Below are 27271 nucleotides of genomic sequence, written 5' to 3'. Positions count from 1 at the left end.
AAACAGTCTAATATTTTGAATATATCAGTGATATTTTCATGTGGCCTAGTTTGCATCTAAGTCAGTGGTTTAAGGTATCTTATTCAAAGCTCTTCATGTATGTAGGAAGCTCTTGACATTCACACTGTTGACAGAGCTGGAGGAGAAGAGTCGCAGAATCTTCAGGCTCCCTTGTTGACTGCAAACGATCCAGGTACATTTTTGAATTTTTCATAAGTAGCTGTTCCCTGCAATAAGGGAATTTAGAAAAGACACTCTGGAAAATTAATCATTTAAGTCAATTTTTTGCATGGTATTTGTTTTTTATATGTTATCTCTTTTCTATTTTTTGAGCAGATTGTCAAGCAAGAATACAAGCACTGGAAAAGGAATTGATGGAAGAGCTGAAGACCTTGAGGCATAAGCAAGTAATACATCCGAGCCTTCAAGAAGGTAAGTGGGCAGTGTATTATACATGTTGTTGCACCTGGTTGTATATTATACTTATTCAGTTCAGTGCAGATGGGATCTCATTTTGTTGTTTGTTGTTTTTTTTTTTTCATTTGGTGGTGGGTTTTGTTTTGTTTTGTTTTTTCCTTTTATTTGTTTGTTTGGTTTTAGTGTTGTGTTGTTTTTTTTTTTTCCAAACACAGGAAAGCATACAGGTGTGTATATACAAATGTGAGAATATGAAAATAAATTGGTGGGTAACTGTCAGTTTCTCTCTTGCCGTTTGTAGCAATGAGAGAAAAAATCTGTGGTGTCTGACCCATTTTTTTTTCTTACAGGCTTTAACAGTAGTTTCAGCCAATAAAGATGTTTTCATTTGCACACGTTCATGTTGCAAACTAGAAGAGTTAGAGGAGGCAAAAGTTGAGTCTTGAATCTCCAACAGCAAAGCCAAGAGGCTACATGTCATGGTCTGCCTCTTGCAGAAGACGCTGAGCCATCAAACTTCAGGCCATGCCTGTTTTGTAACAAGCTAATCCTTGCGGAGAGCAGATGCAGTTGATTTTACTCCTTCATAGACCATAACCATTTTCTGGTAGTAGAGGAGCTAGAGATTGAGAAACATTTAACTAAGACCACATTTGCTATGTTTGAGTCCACATTTCTTTGAGTCACTGTAGATCTAGGTTTACTAGCCACATTAGAGGGCCAAGCAAGGTACTTCTAGCTTGTGATCTTTCATTTATATACAATATTATCCTGAGGTCAGATGGAAGAAGATCAAGGATCAATACAGTAGAACTTAATGTTCTCTCCACTGATGATGTTCAGAATCTTCAGCAATAGTAGTTCTGAGCCTGATGGCATTGACACAGGCATCAGGGCAGACAATTAACAGATTGATCTGAATGGAAGAATTGCATCTCATGCTCTTGAGGTTCTGGCCTTCATTTTTTCAAATATATAACTATAATGCTGTAGGGATTGAGACTCCAAATACTGACCTTGACTCTGATACTAGTTATTTTGGGTCCTGGTTTAAGCATAGAGTATGATGAGAACTAGCTTGTCATTTTTTGCAGCTGTTTAAAGGGATGCCTTTGCATCTTGCTAATGTTGAACTGACATTCCTGTCTTCTACCTTTGTGAAGCGGTCATAAGAAGGGTAGTAGAGAGCTCTTACAGCTCTGTCATGCATGTGGTGGGAATAAAACGAGAGAACCTATCCCCAGCCAGGTTGTATCTCAGTAGTGTGCCATTAATGCTGACAGTTGTATCATGGATGTCTAAATGCAGTTTTCCCCTCCCATGATTCCAGAAATAGGTGTCCCTGTTTTCTGATGACCTCACTGGTCAACCTGCCCTCACAGGTCTGCATGTGTTGTCTTGCTTCAAGAATGGTGGTAAAATCCCTTTTGTGGTCATCTGCTGGCAGTGTTGGATACAGCACTGAGCATATGTTACAGCAATGTTAAGGCTTTTTAGGATTATATGTGGGCCTATGAAATTATGGTATGTTGGCAACCAGAACACTAAAGAGGGATATTCTACTTGTGAGGTGATCCTGAAACTGGGAATGTGTAAAACCCATGTGCTTTTCCTCCAGCTTCTAAATGAGTGGTGGTGAAGTGTGTAGTACCTTCTGAAGAGCATTGAGCAGTTCACAGATACTGCAAAATGGACAGGAGAAGTCAATCATCAGGCTAAGAAAAAAGATCTGAAGTATTTTTACTTTCTTGAGCACATGTGACCATCATTTCAAGTGTTGGATGGTAATCTGCTGAGTCTGTTAAATAGTGAAACCGTAATTCAGTGAGGAGAATGGCCACAATCTGTCTGAATTTTAGAAGGAAAAGAAGTCATCTGAAGACTATTAACAGCAAGAGCATTACTACAGATGGATACAGATGTAATTTGATCAGGCTGTGCAATGAATTACAATACTTATGCTTCTGTTAGAATTCAGCTGCAGCATGTGAACTGGAATCAGCTTTTATTGAGATTACCTTCACCTTTCAAAAAGTTACAGGTCTGTTTCCTTCCTTTGCAGATCGAGGAAGGAATGCAATGATGTTAATGGAGAGAGGGACTGTTGGGGGTTTTTTTCTTCTCTCTCTGCAGTATCATCAATAAGACCTAAGAAGGTAGTCAAGGAGTACTTCTTGGCCACACTTAAGGGCTATCTCGTTTCCCAGACATACTAAGTAGCATCCTGGAGCTTGGTGCAGCCTCATTAGCCTTCTTGATTCCGATATTTCTCCAAAATTTCTTGGCCACTGATCATGACTAATACTGCCTTGTCATCTACTACAGAAAAGGCCAAGAGACATGGTTCCCTTCTGTCCAGATGTGAAATGCATGTTTTTAAATGTTCTTTCAGTCGTTTTGTAGAAGCTCGTTGTCTTTTTTGTCCTCACTGCAGTATGGGAAATGGACATAGCAAATTCGATGTTAACTTTGCTTTTGGTTTTAGGCAATGTAGTTGAGAAGCTTAAGTTTCTTTTTGAGATTCACTTATGGTGTGTTGGAGCTGTATCTGAGCCCCACAATTGCTGTTGATTTGTGAAGTTAAGAAAATGGTGATTGAGGCTGTCTTGATCTTAGAGACACCAGGACAGCAGGAGAAAGATACTTCAGAAAGAAAGGAATCCAACTTAAGCATGCTAGAAGGAAAGCTCCTGCTGGAGTACTGGAATGCTATGGGATACCTCTTCTATCTGAGCTAATTTGAATCGCTTGTTGTATTCATGAAAATCGAAGGCATTGTTGTCAAGCATCATATTTCACATATAGCAGCTGCATCTGATGGAGAGGAGAACTTTCTGAAGGAGATGGTTCTTTGTTTGCTACTGTTTGATTACAGCAACTGACATTCAGCAATACTGGGGATGATAGACATTAATAAAAATGATAGCTCATGTGTCACGTATGCTGATGCCTATACGACATATACTTACTGTTACCATTTGTGCGCTTTAGTCTATCCGTGTTCATTCCATGGTGCACTCATGGGAGTCATCCTCTGGTTTTTGTCTGTGTGTTTTTTTACTTTGTGATGCTGCACAGAAATGGAGGATTTTTGTATGAGTGATGTTCTTATTTTTGTTGAGTGTTAAACAAAGCTAGGCTTGTTGCAGATGACAGAATCATTCAAATGGAGTGTCAAGAAAAACAAAATGTGTATGCTTTCCATTTTTTTTTAAATTGAGTTTGAAAAGAAATTGATAGCATCTTGACATTTGGCAGTTGACATGTTTTTATACAAAATGCTGGATTTACTTCCTTGCTGCTCATTTTCCCTGTGTAGATTTGAAAATTTTGTCTTACTTGACTGTCTTTGGTAACAGTGGCTATTTAAACAACCATGTCTGAGATTTGTTCCATGTCAGTTGTGTTTGGGATGCCAGTAGTCAGGTCACTGTGTTAGCACCTATGAACACGTATACCACCAAGGTTCCTGCTGTATGTGCAAATACTACTTTTTGTGTCCTGAGCCTTGTCAAGTCATACATTTTCAATTTCAAAACTCACATATTTAATATATGAATTTCAGACTTGCTGGCAAAAGGAGTAACATTTATAGGTTTTTATAGCTAAAAACCAAAATAGATGTTTTCAACTCCAGACTGCAAGCTGAATTTTACAACAGTCATTTCTTGCGTTTAGTGTAACAAAATTTTCTGAAAAAGGTATGAAGTCAAACTCACTAGCTGTTGTATTTTTTTTCCTCAGTGTTTCTGTATCTATATTGGTTTTGTCATGAATAGATACCTTTTTTGATGGCATCAGCAATGTGGATTGTTTAGTTTCTTTAAAGCTGGTTCTCCTCTTGCTTCAAAAAATAAAAAAAAGTGTTCTATTGCAGGCTGTCAAGACTGGAAAAAAATAACCTACTGGATCACTTGATGAATTAGTCCTGAGAGCGCTGTCTGAATACAACTTCGTTTATATCATAATTTCCAAACATGCGCACTCACTTTTTCAGAAGTAAAATGCGGTTTGCTCTTGTCTCTTATTGCTGGTTGAAACGGAAGTGTCTGTAGTGTGTGTTCTTGTACAAGAACAGGTATTGGTAGGGAAGAGGATGAGTATTACCAGTGGCAGGATTGGTAATTTCTGTCAAATAGTCAGCTGGGTTTGTTCAGGCAGTAACTCTAGTCTTCAAGCATGTAAACGATGCGAGCTTCAAAAAATGAAGAACAAAAACTTTTATTGTGAGAATTATAACACTGGTTCTTTGGTTAATAAATCTCAGTGGAAACTTCAATAGCAATCAATAAAACCATGAAAAGTAATTCCATTTTTTTTTTTCTTGATTTCACATTCCCTAAAATACTCTATGATTCATACATGCTGCAAAACCAGTATAAGTAGCAGTTATACTTGCTAATGCTCTTTTTCAGGTCTCTTAAAACAGTGGGTGAATGCTTGAAAAGCCTGTATATAACTTTCTGATTTATTTTTTAGTAAATATATTGACTTAGTTTTTCTTAACATCTTGCTGCATTGAGACATTCACTGGTACTTGCCTCTTGTAGTGGGACTGAAGTTGAATTCTGTGGACCCTACAATGAGCATTGACTTGAAATACTTGGGTGTGCAGCTTCCTCTTTCCTATTCAAATTACTCTTTGTGGAGCTATCCAGGAACCAATCCCAATTCTCCAGGTGGGTAGAATATTAATTTGCTGAAATCTCAGGTACTTGCTTTTCGTTATCAATGATCAGAAAGAGGGAATGGCCATGTATTTCAACTTGATATCTTAGAAGTGAAAGTGGTATTAAAATGACAAAATGTGAGAACTTCCTTAAATCATTATGTGTTTGCTGGCCAGATGGTCTTTAGCCTTCATTTTTGTGGTGGTTGTGATACAGTAGTAGTATCTGCCTAGCTTATTTTATAGGAGCATGTTTTGTCTGTTGGAGCTGAAGAAGTAAATTCAAGTCTCTTTATTCAGCCTCGTCTATCCATGAAAAGGAACAAGCAGACTTTGCTAAGACATTGACACAATCAAGCTTGGTTCATAAACTGAAGCTAGCTTTCTTCTTTTCCAGATGCTGGATTTCCTTTTGTTTCTAGAACAGGAAAGACAAATGATTTTACAAAAATCAAAGGCTGGCGAGGAAAGCTTCATGGTGCTTCTAGAAACGAAGGTAAAAGAAAAAAAAACAACAAAGCAGTGTGCATATTTCCAACATGTGGCCTTTTTCTTGACCTTCCTTATATCTTTCAATTTGGAAATTGTCTGTGTCTTAATAAGAGATTTATTTTTTAAATATTGAAACTGTCATGAATAAAAGATTTTTTTATATGCTTCCATGGTCAGAATGGAAGTTTATGAGGGAAGAGCAAAGCTTACTCTGAGTAAGATAAAAATACATGTATTCTGTTTTGCACAGAAGGCTTGAGTAAAGACCAAAGCCGTAATAGTTATGTTTTTGTTTGTCTGGTTTGAGTTTACTTCAGAGTATGGTGATTTCAGAAAATTGTTGCTTCAGGGACCCTGATGAACTCGAGTAATTTTCATTTCTATCGGTGTATTTTTGGTTCCACTTAGAGTAGATATTCCTTACATATTTGATTACTTTGCCCTGCCTCAGGGAGAAATGGATATTTGGCAATTTGCCAATTTTGACTTTATGTTTAGATTACGTATTTATATCTTGCTTTCTGCATTTCCTTACAATGATGTGCTGGGGTATTCCAGATTTGTAGTGGTGTACCAGGTAGGCTAGATGTTCAGATCCAACTGAACTGCATAGAAGCACTGCCTGTTGAAGCCTTGTTTTTGTGAACAAATATATGTGTAAAATCTCCACAGAAACAGTTGTTCAGGCAGCCAGTTGTGTTTCAGAGTGGATTGTATTTGGCCTGCCTGTGTTGTGCTCTTCTAAAAACATTATATAAGTTGTTTTAGAGAGATATTTACCTCTTTTATGTTGCTTAATTATTATAAGACTTGTCAGTATGTTTTCCCAGGAGCTAGTAAAAGTGTCATTTTTTGTTTAGGTGGCAGCTCAGAAGGTTCCTTGAAGAACCGCTCAGCATTCTGTAGTGACAAGCTGGATGAGTACCTGGAAAATGAAGGGAAGTTGATGGAGACGAGTATGGGATTCTCTTCTAGCACTCCAACTTCTCCTGTTGTGTATCAGCTTCCCACTAAGAGCACTAGCTACGTGCGGACGCTTGACAGTGTTTTAAAGAAGCAGTCCACCATAATTCCATCAACATCTTACACGTTCAAGCCTGTTCATCAGTCATCTACCTCTAGAAGGACAAAGACTCAAACCAGACAGACATCTGCAAACAGTAGAATAAAATCATCTTACAAGCCTATACTGCCTTCACCTTTTTCTGGAAGGCAGAAACAGAACTCTTTATCAGGGGAAAAGGCTGCTAAGTCTGTCTCAAATAGCAGTTTGGCAAACCAGGCAGATAGTTTCATGGTGCCATCTTTGGATGAAAACACCCTTCCAAAGCAGATTAGTTTGCGCCAAGCATCACAACAGCACCAAGCAGCTCGTCCACCAGGTTTGTCTAAATCTCAAGTGAAGTTAATGGACTTGGAGGACTGTGCTCTCTGGGATGGCAAACCCCGGACCTACATTACGGAAGAACGAGCAGACATTTCTCTGGCAACTCTGCTTACAGCTCAGGTAGATCTGTAATAGTTTCCTTCCTTACTGTACTGTTGCTTTTCTAAATCTGTGTGCTTACTGATGCTGCAGATAGATGCAGAAAATAAGACTGAAGCTGCTAAGGGGTGTGACAAAGTGTGATGTTCCTTTGTGGGGCAGTCTTTGCAGTGAAAGTTCAGGAGTACTTACCTAGCAGTAAGTGAAAAAGACAGTTGTGATAATAGTGTGTTGATATGAGTCATTAATAATATGAGTTATCTCAAATATTCACCATTAAAAATTCTGGTTAATAAAATTGCAGTTCAGTAACTGCATTTTGTTACTATTTGTCACTTTTTTTTTCAGTTGAACTGAAAAAAAAATCTGATCAATAACTTGGTTGTCACGATAACCTCTTTTGCTTTCTTCACATCCTACTTATTACCAAGATGGTTTAGCTGCCTCAAATTGTCTCTCAGAAGACTTCAAATGCAAACTCTCTTCTGTTCTTTCTGTATGTGTTTTCAGTCCAGATGACATTTTCATATATAGAGCATGTAGTTGGTGGGGTTATTCTAAATGAACTTTGAATAGCATATGCTTGATTTAGTCTTACTAAAATTTGAAGTGTATACTTCTTCAAAACTTTTTTTAGGCTTCTCTCAAAACCAAACCTATCCACAAAATAATAAGACGACGAGCACCTCCTTGCAATAATGATTTCTGTCGCCTGGGTTGCATATGTGCCAGTCTAGCACTAGAGAAACGTCAGCCTACCCACTGCCGCCGGCCAGACTGTATGTTTGGTTGTACTTGCTTGAAGAGAAGAGTGTTGCTGGTGAAGGGAGGATCAAAACATAAGAAAATAATGAAAAAGGCTGTACGTGGAAATCTTGTGTTGTATGGAACGCAAGAAGATCAGCAAGAGGATGAAGATGTGGAAGAGGAGGGTGATGGGGAAGAAGATGAGCTGAAGCAAAAAGATAAGAAGAAGAGAAAAAGGGTTGAATACAGTGAGTATTGCTGCGCAAAAGTGATTACTTGCAGCTCTGCAGAAACCTATCTTGATAGGCATTTTTATTAGGACATAGTAGTGATGCCATTTCAAAATCCAGAAATTGTGTCTAAATTCTGAGTGGTGTCTGCAATATTTGCTTTTGTATAGCTGATGAGTAGGAAATAACACCTTTTTTTTTAACTCTTATCTGATCAGCATTTTGGGCACTACTTAGTTGTTTATTGTGATCAAATAGCTGGTGTTTCTTTTTGATAATTTAAACTCTTGCTGTACTCTCCAAATATCTTTAAAGACTAAGGATATGAGATTATTATTGCTATCACTGTTGGTAACCTTCACTGTAATAGTGCTGTTTTCTTTCCCTCTTATCAAATGAGTATCTAGAGCTGTATTTTCAGTTGCTGTACATATAGCTGCATAGTTCATTGACTTAAGTAAAAAAATAGTGATGTGCAGTAGTTTCAGATGTAGCCTAATGTATGTATGCTCAGAAGTCAGAATTGGTATAAATTGACGATGAATTTACACTTTCTTGGTAGTATCACTTTTAGCAATAGCTAAAAACAAACATAGTGTTATTTTGTGTTCCACTGGAGTAAATTAATTATTCCATAGAGCTGTGGTATACTGTCTGATTTTTGGTGGGTGTTTATAATTTTTACATATACAGCATCAATGAAAATCACTAATTCTTCGTTGTTTTTGTGTATCTGCTATCACAGTACAACTGAGAAACATTGATTAGTGTAGAATCATTTTTATTTTGATTTCCTCTTTCTTGTGGGATAAATCCGTCACTTTTATCTAGAATTTGAGATATGAAAAACACCTGTTAGTATTTTCTGGCAGTATGGACTCGTGGTTGCTGAATAACTAGACCTCAGGCTCAAACAAAAATTTTTGTTATTGCTGTGTTAGCTGGTGTTTCATTTATAAGTAAGTTGTTTTGTTTGTTTGTTCGTTTTCTCTTTTTTCTTTTTTCCAGCTATCTGTGACTCTGAGCCAGAACAGCCTATTAAGAATTGTCCTTTGTGGGTGAAAGTAGAAGGTGAAGTAGATCCAGAGCCAATTTACATCCCAACACCATCTGTCATGGAACCAGTTAAATCCGTAATACCACCCACCTCTGAAGTCTTGCTTCCTAGTAAGCATAGATCTTCCAGTGGAGTGAAACCGGGTGGCAGAGTGTATACTCCTAAACCCAATCCAGTGGTAAGAAAGGAAAACAGATGTGTTTGTTTTTCTTTGTATTGAAAATTAAAACAAATGCTGCCAAAAGCATCTGTGTGCTAGGCCATTTTCAGTGAAATTCAAGATGAAAGCCTAAGACTGACAGCACATAGGTATGTTGAAAAGTTAGGATTGACTGTATAACTCTTCAACTATGTCCATCTTCTGTTGAGAAATTACTGTAGCAATATGCAGATGGTAAAAGGTGATTGTGATTCACTAACAGCCTCATTTTAAAACCTGCTATTTCTGGCGAAATGGTTTCTCATCCTGTAATGTTTGTATAAGTTATTAGCTGTATAATGGAGCCTCACTGATTAACAAATTACTTGGGGAGAAAAAAAAAAAAGGGGCTACATACACACAGTATTCAGTGTGGTTCTGAGAGTCTCTTTTCTTGTTCTTGTTTGAGGTTTCACTGCCAACGTTGTAAGAATCTGCATTCGCCTCTTGCCTCACCTTAATATCTAACAAAAGCAACAACAGCAGTAGAGTTGAGTCTAGTTATAGCTGAAGAAAAACATACCAGAGTCACTATTTAATGTATACTAGATAATGTTAAATAATGCAGGACACTTAGGACTTATTTCCCTATTTAGAAGAGTATCTGAATGGCTTTGGGTTTTTGGGATGGTAATGGTGTTCTGGTGCTGCTGCACCACCCACCCCAACTCCACCCCCCACTTCCCTGAATATGTAATTTGGAAGCCACATATAGACTAGGCTATGTGATGCTAAGAGGGCAGATTCAGCTTTAAATGCTAGACCTTTCCTTTGATATTTACTATTGATGCATTAACACTGAAGTGTCATTAGAAAGCAAAAGTGTTTCATGAATCTAATGTGCATCTAGAATGGAGAGATTTTCTTTCTTCTCTCCCCCACTATTTTTTTTTTTTTTTGGTAGATTCGAGAGGAGGACAAGGATCCCGTCTACTTGTACTTTGAAAGTTTGATGACTTGCGCAAGGGTCCGAGCGTATGAAGGCAGGAGAGAGGAGAAAAAGCAACAAAAAGAGAAAAGTGATTCACAGACTTGTAGTGTGAAGGTAAGGAGTCACACTGTAACTAGCATGTATTATAGAATAGGCAGAAATATTGAAAATATTGAAGTAATTTTTCCTCAGAAACTCCTACACAATGTGAGGGTGATAGGGCTGTGGAGCCTGGAGCCTAAATCACCTGGCAGTGCCAGTAGACTTATGTTACTATGATAGAAATTGTTGTCTGTGGAAATTTGTGGCTGCCAAGTGCATTATCATTTAAGGTTTAATTGTTTGCTGTTAAAAGAGCTGTTCTAAGATGAAAATTGTAACGTTGTTGAAGTTAGCATATGTTTTTTTATTTGAGGTGACACTTGTCATGAACTAGTTTGTTTTGTGATGTGAATTTTTGTGTGGAAGAGAGAACACAGGATGAATATTTTTCTTGCATTTCTTTCTTCCAGCAGGAGCATGAACCAGAGCTGCAGCCTGCTGAGAAAGCACCCAGTAAGACAGACAAAGGCACTGAGAAATCAAAAGGTAAGAGCTGAGTATAATTCAACTGCTTGGTAGTTCCACATTTTTATGGGTGTTCTGTGTTGGCTTCATTTTTTAAAAAAAATTGCAGCTGTTGATGAAACAAGAGTCCATTTGGTGGGGGAGTTATTATGGTTGTCAATACAGATCTTACAATGTGCTTATAGTTTGCTGTTTTCTTAAACAGTTGTATGTGTGTCACATGGGAGATACAGCAGGCTAAATATCCAGTGCTTGCTGTTGCTCTAGGGTTAAAATGACCAGTATTACAGTAGCTTGTTTAGCAATAAGAGATAATACTGCACAGCAGACTTGTCTTCAAGCGCGATAATTGGATACTTGGGAAGGAATGGAGATCACTGTTAATGGTTTGTCTGGGGTGTTCTATTCCTCTTCTTTTCCTTACTGTTACTTTTTAGTTACTGCAAAATAAATAAATATCTAAGTGAGGATGGGATCCTCATGTTTTTCAGTTAGCACCGTATGGGACAAGGAAGTGCCTATACTTTATTTGGAGTTGTTTGATGTTGAAAGGTTGAAGTTTTGTTACATTATATATACTAGGTTTGAGTTTCTAGTTCACAAAGAAGTAGGCTGGGCATCTGTGTTCTCCTTCAGGCTGAAGGGGCCCATATCATGTTATGGACTTTAAAATGAGACATATACTAGAGACATTGTGTCATCCAGTAATGAAATATAGCTGCCTTTTTGAGCTGAATTTTTTCAGTGTTTAATGTGTACAACAGCGCACTCTACATTTAAGGATGGGAATGGAATAATAATACAACTAGTTGAAAATGCTGGTGAATTTGTAGGTGAAATTAAAATGGCCAGGACACAGGGCTCAACATCCTTACAGTTTTGCAAAAGCGGCATTGGATCTCCAATGACAAAAAAAGGTCATGCTTCTCTTTACACGTCTTCTGAAAAAGACAGTTCTGTTAGTGGCATGTTTGCCTCTCATACCATTATAGGACACTCGTCCCTTTCTGACTCCCAAGAGAAAAGTGCCATCTCCTGAATAACCAGCGATGCTTTCTACTGCATGTTGGTGTTGCTTGGAGATCTTTCATCCATGTACTGAAACAACCCAGCTTTGTTTAGCTTGTGATGCAATGGGATACAACCTGAGATGGTATGGCTGCAGGGAATGAACTGTGAGAAATAGTTACATCAGTTTTGCAATAGAGTTTTTGCTTTGCTTGTGAAAGTCTGCAAGGGAAAGTGATGCTTTGAACAGTTCGTTTACTTGTTGCCCTGCAGCTGAGACAAGGGTGGAGGTGTGGGCAGAATAAAACTGTTTGAATATCCAGGTGATTAAAATGCCATAGTATTGCAGAAACCTATTTCAATTCTTTCTCAGAGGAAAGCTGGTGGTCTTCCCATAGTGAGGGGGACTCTTCTTCCACCTCCTATGTTCATCACACCACTCCAGGTGGACCAGCCAAACTTTTCGAGATTATTTCTGACTGCAACTGGGAGGAAGATCACAGTAAGATCTTGACCATCTTATCACAGAGTATCAACAGTAATGCGCCACAGTGCCTCAAAGTGGGTAGCTTCATTATTGAATTGGCTTCGGAACACAAGGCCCAGGATGAGAACCACCCTCCCGTCTACTCCTCCAGAGTGAAAATTTCAGTGCCGTCCTACCAGGACAAGGACGAGAAGCCTGAGATACCTGTCTTGGAGACTCCTGATAGCAGAGAGCCGTCATGCAAAAACCCAGAAAATGTAAAGCTCTTGCGGGCAGACACATTGGACAAACTGCAGGAGAAGTTGCATGGGGGCAAAGGTTTGCCTTTTTATGCAGGGGTTTCTCCTGCGGGAAAGCTGGTCGTCTACAAACACAAAGCTAATATGAGCCGCTCAGGCTTGATCCAGGTGGGTCCCTCTGCCTTTACTGTGGAGATTAGATTCAGTTTCATCCTGTATCCCGGAACTCCTTGAAGGAGACAACGCTCTTTTTAATTTGTCTGCCTAGTCTTTTGTCTGTCCGGACAAGGTTTCTTAGTATCTGGTGGCATTCCTGCCTCTCTGTAAGCTTGTCCCTTTCAAGATTGACTGAATAACAGGAAATCTGATTGGAGGTCTTAAATCTGATGGTTTAGTATGTTCTTTGGGCCATTTGGGTCTCGGTGACCCAAGTGCAGAACCTCTTTCAAGATCTTTTTGGTGCTTTGGAAAACTACCTGCAGATGCATTTGAAAGATAATACTTCTAAATGAGTGGCTGTTAGATGCCACAAAAACAATATTTTCTGAGGAAATGTACACTGGGACAAAACTTTAAAATGAAACTGTAAACCTTAAATTACTTTTTGCTACAGCTTACTGTTAATCTTCACAAATAACCTGCATCCTCTTTACAGAATATATGTTGTTCATCCAGAGAATTCCTAATCAGAAGTTCAAAGCAAGTCCTTTGCCTGCAGATTCATGCTGCCAAGCTGGTATTATAAATTGGTGGTAGGAACTCTAGGCCTAGGATGAAGATCTTTTTCAGTCAAAGGTATTCGTGGTTGTAGTAACACCACTTTCAGAGAAGGCATATGAATTAGAAAATAAAAGTAAAATAAAATTTATTTTCATGAGACTTTGCAGACGTGGCACCCTCACAAAGAGAAGCTAGTGGAGAGAAAAATGTAGGGAGAGATTTCTTATTTTTCAGGAATATTGATCAATAAAAAAGAATCAAGACCTTATTTAGTAGTGTGTTAAATCTAAAACTCTCCATTGTCCAGTAGGCATAAAGGCTGACATTCAGAAAGATGTTCTGTTTGTTCTCTCCCATGTAGTCAGTGTCCACTACAACTGTGAATTTGAAGTTTGTCAACTCATCATCATACTGTAATTACAGTATCAAATGATAGTATGGATAGGAAAAAAAGCTGATAAAGCTTTTACAAACTCTTTAGAGTTTTGTCCCAATGTATATGACATAAGTATCCTTTCTTCTGTGATGGTAGGTGTTAATTAGGTTTGAGAATTTTATTAAAAATTGTCGTCAAATTTGGGAGCCCATCTTTATTCAGGACTGTAGCATAAGTAAGGGACAGGATAAATAAGTGCTAGCCTCACTCTATCTAACTTCAGTAATTTCACATGCTCTTTTGGATGCTGTGGTTCTATGTGATAGTCTGAGTAGCATCTAACATATGTATTATAAAGATAAAACAGAGTTGTTTGAAGTTTTCCTGGCCAGTAAGAAAACCAGGAATTCCCATTCTGAATTGCAATGATTTTTTGAAAAGGACATTTGGAAGACCCATAGAATGAAACGCCTCTCCAGAGGTGGTGAATTAGCATTCTTTTCACAAAGTTTCCCTTTTCCACTTTTTTCAGGTTAATGATAAAAGATATCCTCAGGCCAAACTGCTTTTGGGACAGATGGGGGCATTACATCCCGCCAATCGGCTAGCAGCTTATATCACAGGCAGGCTGCAACCCACAGTACTTGATATCTCATCCCTCAGTACTGTGATCTCCAAGGTAGCATCCAATGCTAATGCAGCTGCTTCTGGGACACCATCAGCCCAGGTGCCCACAACATCAGCTCCCAAAACTACATCTTCCACCAGCAGTACTTCAACCCCCAGTGTGACGACTCTGAAAACCCATGCCCCAGCACAGAGACAGATAGGTAGGTTGGAACTTATTACTGTGTTTTAAATTGTGTGAAGCTGGAGTAAAAATTGAGTGTACAGCATTGCTGTTGATTTCTGTGCAACAGTGCATGCTGCCTTTGGCTGCATTGCCTACCTAAACTGCCTCTGCAATAAATAACCTCTTTAAGGCAGAAAGATTTATTTTGACTTCAGGATTACAGATGATGACTGTTAGTTATTTTATTAATGCTACTAGAGCATATTTTCAAGAGACACATGGATGGAGACGTGCTGAATGTTAAGCTTCGATTTTTTGTTTTGAGAATTTCTGTGCTATGATTTTTAATTGCTTTTCATCAAACACCGATTTAACTTAAAATGAGTAAAGGATCACTCTAATCTGTGGTTCTTCACTTAGTTTTTCTGATGTTGTTGCACTTATAAGTGGAATTCTTGTGACCACGAAAGATGCGTGAAGCGGCAAAGACAAGATGGTCCAAATCTGGGTTAGCAAAACAATAGGTGTGCAGCCAATAACCACACCAGCCTGTAATCTCAGTGGATTTCACAAGCTAAACAGGGTTGGACTTAGTACTTGAAGTAAAAAAAAAAAAGGAGTATCGGATGAAGTATGTGGTACTTGTGTCTGAGTTGGTACTGAAATGGTTACCTCAGCACGGCAAGAGAAGAAGTTGCCTTTAACAATTACATTTTGCATGAGTTTAAAAAATAAAATCAAAATATCTAGTACCCATCCACATATTGCCACATTAATTAAGGATCTAAAGAAGCTTTGCAAGAGAAAAGGATGTTACCTGTGTCCTGGCAAAACTTTAATTTCTGATTGATTATTTTGTTTCTTTCAGCCTAAATTTTCATTGCCGTGTAAATAGGTGTGTTGTTTTTCTTGTCCTGTAATAAAACTTTGTGGTTTATGTGTTTATGCAATATAAAAGAGCTGGCTGTGTTTCATTGATGGGTGAAGTGATTGTTGCATATGTGATTAAAGTGGTCTGGCGAATTCTGGGTTGAAAATGCTATATGCATAAATAACTACAATATTTAAGTTGGGCTTGCTCTGTAGTCTCTGCGCTGTTGTTCTCATCTGTAGGCATCTGGAGTGTTATAGATGCAGTATTATGATCCCTTCAAGAGCAAGGGATGAGGGAAAGGATCTTCCCAATAGTGATTACTTCCCATTGGTTAAATTTGTCCCATCCAGTCTTACAGTCCTATTCAGTCTCACTGCAACGAGAAGGAGACGTGGCAAACTCTTATCTCCCTCCCCCTCCATTCTGCCATGGCTATGTGACCTGTAGATACAGTGGAAAGGGGATGAAAACCAAGAAGCAAAGAACAAAAGAGGAAGATCACACAAGATGTTACAGGAAGAATTTGAGATTTAGGAAATAGTTTGAGCCCATTATTTCACTTAGTTGTTTGTTTTCCTGTACTGTAATCAGAATTGTCCCTAGTTTTACAACAGAGAACAACTCCTCAAAACCTGATTCTTTTGTGTGGCCAGGAAGAACTGCAACAAAAAAGCTATAGAAGTAGAACAAAGCAGGGATATTTCTAATATGTAAGGCGTGTTCAGGACTGCCATAAAGGTTTCAGTTTAATTACAAGGTACAAAGGAAATGAAGCCTCAAATTCATGTTGAAATTACAATTGTAGCACCTCATGAAAGGCAAAGAGGAAACGTATTAAAATTTTGACCTGCAGGTTTTTATTTGCAGCTGCCCGACCCTCACCTGGTGGTGTGTTCACGCAGTTTGTGATAAACAAAGCCGGAGCTCTACAGCAGATTCCTCGGCCAGGTGCCCGCCAGCCTCTGTCAAAGCCACCAAAGTTCAGTATCAAGCCTACACCGATAATGGTTGTCGCTCCTGTGGTTCCCTCAAGGCCTTCTCCAGTTCAGTGCACGATCTCTCCTGCTGTCACTACAGCCACCACCACTCCTTTAGTTACTGTGGAAAGTACCCATGTGGCAGCATCTGCTGTGACCGCTCCTGGCCCAATAAGAGCTAATGAACCTGCCTGCTCTCCTGCAATTACAGTCACAGCTGCTCCTTTAACACCTGGAATCAACACCTGTACTGTTGCCTCATCCACCACTCCTGCTGCCCCTGTGAACATAACAAAAGCAGTGGGGATTGTTGCACCAGTAGCAACCACGTCACTCCCTAAAACTGTAGTAACAATACCAACTGTTACTTGTCCTGTTGTCACAACATCCACAGCTACAGTTGTACTAACAACAACTGCAACAGCTACATCTGTGGTGACCACACCAACTTCCACTGCTGCCTCTGTTCCGATTATACTATCAGGAGTTAATTCAAGTCCTTCACTAAATCCTAAGAGAGGTAAGGCTTAGGTGCTTTGGGCTATTACTGCAAACATTTCCTTTTTTCATTCTTGCCTCCATCATAACTGTAATACAGTCTCCAATTATAGAACCCAATTTAAATGTAGATTAACTTGCCTCTCCCTTCTTTCCAAAATAGGATAAGAAATGTAATCTCTTAAGCTGTTTGTTTTACTCCAACCTGAGCTGGTAGAGGAGGAAATAAATGTAGTTATCTGGTCAGTGACTGCTATAAAATGAGCTGGAAGTCTCATCCTTTCTTAGCCAGTGGAAATGTATAGCACAATTATTGCTGTGACTGCTAGAATTTAGTGGTTGGCTTAGAGTCCAGTAAGTAGGCATGGAATTGCTCTCTCATTGTTAACGTGGTAGTCTTCTGAGTCATGGTTGAGAAATGTCAATGGAAATGGATGAATATGACTATTTTGACCTGGCTGGTTTTATATGTGTTCTGTGAATTAAAAGAGAAGATACTTCCAAACAAATTTAAAGGGATGCAGTTGTTTCCAAAATATTTGTGCTTGTTTTCATTAGCAAATGCCTGATTTATAGGTTATTCTCTTAAACTGTTTTTTCTATAACTTTTAAAATGTTTCAGAAGATGCTGCTTCGCAAGCTCCAAGTACAACCCCCCAGCAGTTGTCTCCTGGAACGGAGAAACGTGTAGGACCTCGATTGTTGCTGATTCCAGTGCATCAGACATCTCCCACTTTGCGACCACTAAACAACACACAGCCTGCTCAGAGGCAGAGGATGATCCTTCAGCCTCTCAGGAGCCCTGGTGGTGTGAACCTCTTCAGACATCCTAATGGGCAGATAATTCAGCTTGTCCCTCTGCAGCAGTTCCGCGCTGCAGGTGCCCAGCCCAGCGTGCAGCCAGTGATGTTCCGCAATCCAGGTACAGAGTCCAGTGTTTCTTTCTTGACTGACCAGTGTGTTACCCAGAAACTAACAATGTAATATGTGTTTCTGTGATGCTCCTTTTCCCTCCTGGAAGTATTTCAACAGAATCTAATGTGGTTCTGTGTGACTGGTTGAAGAACATAGTGTAATTACTCAGATGTAATGCAGCTCAAATACCACGTGTCTAAAATACAGAATGTGCAGTTAATAGCTTAGTCACCAGAATTTGAGAGTTGCGTGCAGTAAGTAAAATGGCCTCTGTGTGAGCCATGTCCATTGTGCTGTCAGAATTTAAAAGAAATACTGTTGATTTGGTGATTCAAAAATAATTCTTGTTGGAGATTCGCTTAAAAAGAATTAGTTATCTGTGTCTGCTCTGTTTTTGTTTGGTTTGCAGGTTAGTTAGTGCTTTCACAACAGATATTCGGATGAAATGTCATACTGCAGTACAAATTTGCTGGGTTTTTTCCTCCTTAGAGTGTGAAAAGAAAAATAAGTTTGATGTTCAGCTGTTTCTCTACTGGATAGTTGAAGGCAGGGTTGGAAGAGTTAGAAATTGCAGGTATCTGACAGAAAATAAGTAGGATGTTTGAGCATACTGTTGTACATATTTGTAAATAAAACATGTTTATAAACAAAACACATGTGAGCTTTCCAGTAGGATTTTTTTTTCTGTTCTCCCTTTATACAGTAGCATCTTAAGCAGAGGGAGGAAGAACGTTATTGAAAAGAGTGAGGGGAGAGCAAGAACAGTAGATGACAAAACTGTAGGGAGGAGAGAAAATAATCCTGTGCCTTAGCTCAGATTTGAGCATGAGGTGTAGTAAAGAATCAGTCAGAAAGTTCATTGAATTTCTTTCTGGTTTAGGGCTTTTGCTGTTCAGGAGAAAACAGTTGCCAGTGTTGGTATTTTTCATCCTTGTTTTGCGGAGTTCTGAAACACCATGGAAGAGTTTATTAGGGTGAAGAAGATTGTGGTATAATCATGCAAACTTGTCATAGTTTTTGTCTGTGGGAGTTTTTTCTGAGGGGAAAAAACAAATTATATATGGTTTGGGTTTTTTTTTTTTTTTAGTCTCCATTTTCCTTTTTCTAATAAATGCAAAGTAAAATGCAGAAGACTAACTAAATATTTAATGCTAGCACTTTCCATTAAATCTCTTAGTTTTAGAGTAGCCACCTCATGTATTTTATTGGGGTGTTCCATATAAAAATTCAACCATTTATATGCCTTTATGCAGTACCAGCTCTTTTACTGAGACCTTGTGGTGAAATAGCTGATTACATTGTGACCCTTGAGAATGCTGGCTTCTGGTACAGCATCAAATACTAAAAATAAAAGAAAAAAATTGCTTTGAGGAAGTATTAGTTGATGTTTTGTTTTCCTCACAGGATCTGTTGTAGGAATCCGGTTGCCTGCACCTTCTAAACCTCCTGAGTCACCCGTGTCTCCCCCTTCCTCTGTGTCTTCTGTGTCTCCTGCCACAAATTCAGCTGTACAGACTACAGTACCCAAGTTGTCCCCTACATCTAACGTAGCCACTCAACCATCCTCTCTTCTTCCTTCAGTGCCAAATTTTGTGTCACAGGGAGGCACTCTGACTCTGAGAATCTCTCCTCCTGCTGCTAGCACTGTGACAAATCTGACAGCCTCTGAGTCCAAAATAACCTGCAGCTCCGGTGGTCTGCCAGCTACCACTGCTAATCTCATACCTTTGCAATCCGGTAGTTTTGCTTTACTTCAGCTCCCAGGACAGAAGACTGTGCCAAACTCCATTCTTCACCATTTTGCGTCTCTTCAGATGAAGAAGGATTACAGAAAGATATGCAAGAAAGAGGATTTGAGTGCTTCTCAGCAGAAGGAGAATGGGAAGACTTCAAGCTCAGGTGACATAAAAGTTAGAGAGTCTGAGGTCACAGTGTCAGATAGGAAAGAAGAAGAAAATGAGTTGTCGGTTAACCAGTCAAATAACATTGAAGAGTCAGCATCTGGCACAGTCGCATCTGATAGAAATTCCACTACGTTAGAGATGGTGGAGAAGGACTCAAAGGTGCTAGACAGTTCTTGTGATGAGAGCTGCTCTTCTCAACATGATGTTTCTGCAGATGTTATATCATCTGACCATTCGTACATCAGTGAGAAGCCAAATGATGAGGAAGAAGGAAAAGGGACCGCTGAGGAGAAAGAGGATTCTGTCAGTTCTGAAACTGTAGTGGAGGCTGCTTCAACTAACTCTGAAACTGTTTGTGGGTCATCGGATCACTCTCTAGTTGCTCCTCTGGATAACGTACATCCACAGAGTCTCAATCAGGAGGCTGCACAGTTGAAGAGCCATGGGAAGGAACAAATACATGCTCAACAGGAAGAGAAACCAGTAAAAGAGCAGGAAGGAGACGCACTGACACAGATGAAGGAGGACAGCAAGGCAAGTTCTGGGCAGTCACAGAGTCGACAAGAGCAAGATACACAGCTGGAGAACAAGGAGGAACAGAGAGGGACTGACCTGTCTCAGATCAAACAGGAATGCCAGGGTGATGCCTTGCAGCCAGATAAGGAAAGGATGGAGTGCAAGGGCTCCAGAGAAGCAGAAAGCATAGGAGAGGAAAAAGGAAGTAAGTCTGGAATCAGTTCTACAAAAGAGCATGGTAATGCTTCAGGAGAAGAGCATGAGATCAGTACTGAGGAAGGCAAAACAGACATAGCTGGGCAGGAGGGCAGTAACAACAAAGAACAAGATGCTTTTGATTCTCAGGAAGAAATGAAAACAGGTCAGGATATTGTGACACATATCAACAGTTCTTGGAGCAAAATATCTAGCATTGTACCTGCTTTAGAAAATAAAACTGAGGCGGATAACAAAGCTGATACATCTGAGAAAAGTGACCTCCTGTCACCAGAACAGATGGTGCAGGAAGCCAGGAATGACAAAAAGGGTTACATGCCCACTATTGATATAACCGCTGATGATATGGAAGAGGATGAAGAGGAAGATGATGATGAGGATGAAGATGATGAAAAGACTGATGATTCTGCTGATGAAATGCTGGATGGTACTTCTGATTTCCCAAGTGAAGAAGAAGTAGATGTTGAAAAAGTGGTAAGCATTTAACTATTTATGAAGGAGTTTTGTTTTTTTGTTTTTTGGTGGTTTGGTTGGTTGGTTGTGGTTTTTGTTTGGGTTTTTTTTTGTTTGTTTGTTTGTGTTTTTTTTGTTTTTTTTTTTTAAATCAACCAATTAACATGTGACAACCTATGGATTTGAAAGACACAGTGTGATGTTTGTGTTCTGGACTTCAGTTTCTTTAGAAAATCTAGATTCCAAGTTGAGTTCCAAGTGGCTTTTTTATAGATAGCACTGTAGTGGCATTTTAGAAATTGTCCATTTTTCAGATAACAGGAGTTAAATTGAGCAAGCTATAATAGAACCACTGCATGTTGTCTTCCTCCAGTATTTACTCAAGCAGTTTGGTTCCTTGTAATATGACTAGTATTTCTGTTATGTTAAGCTCTTTCCTTCTACATAATTTTTGTAGCTCTTAGTTAACATTTATTTCTGGAAGGAGTGTTTGAATCTCTCCTGGAATTCGTCTTGAAATTCAGAAATATATTAAAGTAGTGTGTGAAAGCTGTCATTCCATATTTGATAGAAAACAAATTGTGCCGGTAGTCACAGAGTAAGGGTAAAACATGGTGGTTAGTATAGTTAAGATATGTTTAGATTTTAATTTCAATAGAATTTAACCACAAAATCAGAAGAAAACAATCCCATATGTAACTCCTTGATGCACTTTTTATGTATCAGTGACTTAAGAAAGAGTGCACTGTTACTTAAAATTTATGAAGTTGTGGTTTTATGGGTCAGTCAAATTGAAATAAGAAGTAAAGTAGCCTTTTCTTGGGATGAGATAGAAGCGGAAAGAGAAGGGTTAAACTGGAGAAGAACTGAAGAACAAACAAAAATAGGAGAGAGTCAGCAACCATGGCTTTTAGGGAATCTGTTTAGCTTCCAGAAAAATGCGTGTTCTCAGCAAGACGATAGCTTCTCAACTGTGTGAAGGTGAGGAAACTGAAAGCACATATGCTTTGGAAGTTCTTACAAGCTGAAAATGGAGCTGTTGCTGTCTTGTCATGAGTAAGATGATGACAGTTTGATAACTCCTGCGTCCTTCAGTAACTTCAGCAGAGTTGAATCATCAGGTTTTGAGAACCACAGTTAATTCATGCCTGATACCAGATAAGCTTTTCAAACAAGGTAATTTTAGGAATCTGTTGGTGAACCAACAGGTAATATAATGTCTAGGTCACAGAGTAGCCTGTTATCAGGGTTGATATTTTAAAGATGTATCTTCTCTTGTCCTGCAAAGGATGATGGAAAGGAAAGTAATTATTAGAGATTGTAAGAAATGTTTGTTTTGGAAGAAACTTGCTGTGTGGGTTTTGACTAATATGGTTTGGTAAGCCACGTTAGGGTATGTGTTCACCTTAAGTTCACACAAGTACCAGTAAGCTAGCTTTGGTTCTAGAGCAGTAAAGCTGAGGAACAAGATCTCAGAGGGCTGTAGAAACCTGTCTGGAATTTGGGTGAGTTCTTAGTCTGTGAGTCTGTGCTACCTGAAAGTTAAGTTAGCATGTCAATGCCTAATGGAGAATTTGGTTTTAAATGTAAGTCTGTTATTTTTCACTTTTTTCTTTTATCAGCATAGCACTTACATGACAGGCTGTGCTGGTATTGTTTGTCAGACTGGATGAAGTTAGGTCATATAAACAGACTACTAGAGGGCATTTATTTGTTTCATTAAGCTAGTGGAAACAAGCAAAGAGTACACTCATGGCCACTAGTATGTTTCTTTAGTGGAAGTACTAATGACAGCTCTTTCACTACTAGTTTGGAATATGAACTGAATTTAGTTACTCAGAAAATAGCCATTAAAACCCCCAGAAAACTCCACTGAGAGTCAGGATGGATTGTTACTTAGCTGTGGTAGCTATTACTCTTCTTTAGTACATTTCTCCATACTGGTTCTCATTGCAGTAATGACTTCATTGTTCTTAATTTTGCATATTGGTGCTCCTCAGATGACCTTCTTACTTTGTCCTGACTTTGTGTACTTGACCTAAGGGACTCTTGTAGACTCCTCCTCTACTCAACAAAAAGAGAGAAGCTTTCTGAGACATTATCTCTGCCCTTTTGCATTTCCTACCCCAAATTGCATCAGGAGAAGCTTAGGAGGATTAGTCATCTTGAGTCTGGTGATATGAATAAAACCTCTGAGAATATCTATATAAGCAAATTAATTGCTGTCAGGACCTGTTATCTGAACAAATGCAAGTACAATGGTCTGGGATATGATGTTAAACTCTTGATCTCCAAGGCACAATGATTGCACACAAAATTCCTGTTGAGAATGACTGCTTGGCCTGGGCTAAGTCACAGACTGTGTCTGTGAATTGTTCACAGGAGTGATTGTTGGCTTAAGCCAATAAAACATGGTGGGAATTGTTCTAGTATTTTAATGCTACAGATGAGAGTCCCATGGTTTCATTTAACTTATTAGTATAAATGTAGGTTCTGTGTTTGGCCATTTATTTTATTTAAAATGTTGTTAAAACATGTTTTTCAATTGTTCTTTTTCTGAGCTGAACACTAAAATTGTAAGGAGCTACAATGAATTATTATAACATTGTAAGTTTAATAAAAAGTGCAAGTGACATATTTTGTGGATGATTTAAGTTTTAACAATCTCTTGCATGTTCTGAGCTTCTCATGCAGACCATGTGTGAAATCTGCAGACTTTGTAGCACGGAAGACAGAAATGAGGCATTTGCTTGGATAGTGTCTAATGACATCCTACCCTCTGTGTTTCTTACTAGCACTGTCACTGAGGAAACCCTCTGCCATCAGGCAATTTGCTCGTCAGGAACCAGCAACAGGGATATAGGCTGCCAGGAACAGACAGAAAAGTAAGAAGAAAATGTTCAGAAACAGGTCTTGAAGTGCAGAGGGGGAGAAGTGCTGATGTTTCTGTAGCAACTCGGAAACTTCTGTTGTAGTGCCAGATTGATCCTCTTGTGTGTCCATTCCTTAAGGTATATCTTTACAAGCTCAGAGGCATTTAGAAATTCTGTAGCTACCAGACCTTTGGCTGGTAGCTGATGCTGATGCTGATGCTAGATGCTAGAAAGGCTGATGCTAGAAAGGTGGGGCTTTCACAAGCATGTTAAATTTTGTCCCCCACCTAGAAGTCATGCTGTGCTATGAATAGGGTTCAGCCTGTGACTGGTCAGCAGTACTTACATAGGAATAGCTGTTCTTATGGCAGAACTTAAGTGGACTTACTTCTGATGATCTCACAATTGTGATATTTTTCCTAGTTTTAGGAAGTCAGAGGTAGAGAAGAAAGCCTTACCATCCTGAAGCATTTTTCCCTTTGTTGTTAGATGTAAGAGTAAGAAAAAGTAATGTTTTTTTGTTTTACCTATGTCCCTGTTCAGGATTTGTAAACTAAAATATGCGAAATTCTTGTTGACCAGTGGAGAGATTTTACTTATATTTTGTTCCCCGGTCTTTCATGAAAAAGATGCCACATCTCAGGTTTGAATACTTTTGTTTAGTATGATAGCATGTAGAAAGTTTCACTGAGAGAACAGCTGTACCTGGATAATTACTATCAACCCTTTGGTTAGCCCAGTGTAACTTGTCAGCACGCAGAAGCTTTACCATAATAATGTTTCTACAATAAACTAATTTACTGAGACTTTTTCTTCTACTCTCTGGGCTGTGGCATCTTTTGAACTACTCTGCGTGTCCCCCTTCCCTGCAGTGTGTAACGGTGTCCAGATGTAGTTTAGACAGAGTAGACCTGCCTGATGAAGAACAGGATGCATCTCTTGTATGTAGAATCACAGCAGTGATACTGTGTAAAATGGAAAAGCTAGAGAAAATGTCGGGAGGCTTCCAGCATCAAGGAGGTTTTATGGATGACCCAGGAGAGCAGGAAAGAATGATATAGTAAGTGCTCTATGTATAAAGAAATAGAACCATGGTATAAAATATGACCAGTTAAAATCACGTAACTCCGCATCTCTCACCCATGTAATATTTTCAACATAATGGCATGTATCTATTCAGTAGTTCTGTAATTTAAATAGTATCTTTGAATTGTTTTTGTTCAGCCATTTTTTTTCCTGGCTTTATGTTGATTTTCTTTGTCTCATTAGTCCCTGGGGAGAATTTAAAAAGGGCTCTGCAAGCAGTTATGCTACATGTTTACATCACCTGCTGTAGCTCAACAGAAGGTCTGTGTCTAGCGAGATGGTGAAGCTTTGATACCTTCCAACTTCTTTCCTTTTGCTTTCCCTTCCCTCCACTATTACCAGTTCATAAACTTTAACTTCAGATTCAAGCTTATGTTCTTCCCAGCTGAGGAATTCTTGGAATTTCAGCACTCTGAGTCTTCTAGTAAATCGTTTAGTTCACTCTGTGAACCCTGGCATAGCAATTAAGGGCTTCTAGAGAATTTGGAAATTTTCTGTTGTGTTTTTGATTTTTCTGCCTTTCTCTGGCCTTGTGCAAATGGACCGGTCTCTGCTTTTCAATGGGGAAGATACAGAATTGACTTAAAGGCAGCTTGGATGCATCTGTTATCTTAAGAACAAAATGACTCATTAAAATAATGCATCCAAAAAAATCTGTCCTGTGCATTAGAATTGGATCATGACAAAGCCTTTAACAAGTAAAGCAAGTGTAAAGAGAAGTTGTTGAAAAATTGCCGGCTGTTTGCATAAATGATATTCTTCAAGTGAGACTTTACATAGTAGAACTTAAAGATTTCACAGAATCACAGAATGTTAGGGACTGGAAGTTTCTGTAAGCCTCTAGAGACACTCGACAGACATGAAACAAAGCTGCATACTGTTCACAGGCAGTCTTTGAAAGTTGTTGAAGTTCCTATGCTGAAATGCAATGTAGTCTTAATTTGGTCACAATTTCAGTAGCCCCTGTTTATGTGTTCTGGATCTGGACTGCAAGCGGTATTTAGTTGGACCTCACCAAGTTCTCTAGGACATAGTGTCTCCTGACTTTAGTTCTCCTGCGGTCTTGGGGAGCAATGGTGACATGTCACTTCCGACCAGCCTGTTGAGTTCAAAGTGGTGCACTGCTGCCTTGCTAAAGACCATTAATTTTCTCTGTGCTCTACCCAGTCCCAGTGCTAACGAGTCTTGTTTTGTGGGATAATATTTACAAGATGGAACAAATGAGGATTTCGGGGGCTTTCATGCACATAGAAACAGTGCTTCCTTAAGTGCCTGCCAGTGCTAGCACCATACTTCCAAAGTCGTATGAGAATTTGTTTTACCTCCATGGTGCCCTTTATACTCATAACAAGAACTGTCATGGCGTGATACAGATTCATAGGTGCTCTGACAGAAAGCTGCAAGAAATCCCACAAGTTAGTAGTAGTAAAAGAATAACTAACTTACCTGCTTTCCAGATACAGAACTCACTAGAGATCTGAGCTGCTTTCTGGGCCAGAGAATAATTGTGTCTTTAGGTCAGCATGTGTTAAATATATCTTTGAAGGAGAGAGTCAGATAGTTCTCTAAAGCAAGTAATTTCTCATCTAAGAAAGATCTTCATCTTCAAAAGATGTGACTTTTTACAAGTATAGAGATAGCAGGTAACACGGCAGTGTGCACAGCAACTTGGAGAACTAAGGATGCTTTTATGTTCAGATTTAGCAGGTATAGCTTATAACCTGAGCATTACTTTTCTTTATTTCAGCAGTAATATCTCGATACTTCATAGTGCAGGAAGAGGTGTCAGCTTCTCTGCAAGTGAGTAGTTTAGAAGTTTATACCTCTTTCTATGCAGAATATACACTACCAGCACTTTGTAGAACCCCTCATTATGTGAATGGAAGGTGATGGAAGACTTGAGAATATTTGAGAGTGTGTTTACAGGAGGAAGGATGCTGCATGGATTAATTCTTAAAAGACTGGAAGATTCTACAGGCAGTATTGCATATGTGTGTATATGTATGTACTCTCACGATGTACTTTACTAAAGGCCACAGTGCTACAAAATATACACTGCTATACTTCACAAAGGTTATATCCCCAGTGTAGCCTTAGTAAAGGAGGGCAAACTTGCTCAGTTTTTCATACTGATTCAGTTTTCCATCTTCTGTAGCCTTTATAACAGAGCCATGGGAGATAATGTATTACAAAAGGTTTAAAAATACTGATAGTTTTCTCTGGCAGCGTGATTCACAATGGTGGTCACTCTGTGGTGTCAGTAACTAAGGTGACGATTTTTATGTTTTTCTTTGAATTTTAGATAGGCCTGCTGTGAGTTGTGGGGTTTGGAGTTGTGTTTATATTTTGCTTTTGTTTTGTTTTGTTTAGGAAAGCTTGTGTTTGTTCAGCATGAAGAAGCCAAATACTATAACAAATATTAGGTTATTATTAGTGTCTAGATATAAATTGAGTCCCTTTAAACAAAAAAGCTGCAAATTTCACAGATGCAAATTTCATGACTGATGATGGCAAATGTGCATCCTTACCACACAAGCATAA

The 27271-nt window shown here is 38.9% G+C and overlaps 1 protein-coding gene across 7 annotated transcripts in view; it reads left to right on the top strand.

The window, feature by feature from the left end:
• The window catches only part of MGA (MAX dimerization protein MGA), a 61483-nt gene that overhangs the window by 19871 nt on the left and 14341 nt on the right, over positions 1 to 27271 (top strand). For 4 of the 7 annotated variants that reach the window (XM_080345366.1, XM_080345365.1, XM_080345370.1 and 1 more), the window contains 14 exons: positions 106 to 193; positions 337 to 432; positions 4968 to 5096; positions 5484 to 5582; positions 6439 to 7085; positions 7702 to 8059; positions 9050 to 9276; positions 10202 to 10342; positions 10741 to 10816; positions 12177 to 12697; positions 14158 to 14455; positions 16160 to 16789; positions 17390 to 17689; positions 19087 to 20792. In XM_080345366.1, the coding sequence (XP_080201492.1) occupies positions 106 to 193; positions 337 to 432; positions 4968 to 5096; positions 5484 to 5582; positions 6439 to 7085; positions 7702 to 8059; positions 9050 to 9276; positions 10202 to 10342; positions 10741 to 10816; positions 12177 to 12697; positions 14158 to 14455; positions 16160 to 16789; positions 17390 to 17689; positions 19087 to 20792 (5316 nt within the window). The remainder of the gene's footprint in view (positions 1 to 105; positions 194 to 336; positions 433 to 4967; positions 5097 to 5483; positions 5583 to 6438; positions 7086 to 7701; positions 8060 to 9049; positions 9277 to 10201; positions 10343 to 10740; positions 10817 to 12176; positions 12698 to 14157; positions 14456 to 16159; positions 16790 to 17389; positions 17690 to 19086; positions 20793 to 27271) is intronic. The other 3 variants (XM_080345368.1, XM_080345369.1, XM_080345371.1) reach the window with 3 other exon arrangements.

The sequence above is a fragment of the Nesoenas mayeri genome (genome assembly GCF_963082525.1).
Source record: "Nesoenas mayeri genome assembly, chromosome: 5".
Classification (NCBI taxonomy): domain Eukaryota; kingdom Metazoa; phylum Chordata; class Aves; order Columbiformes; family Columbidae; genus Nesoenas; species Nesoenas mayeri.
Note: the sequence above shows the minus strand (reverse complement) of the source record. Positions and strands in the feature narration are given on the sequence as shown.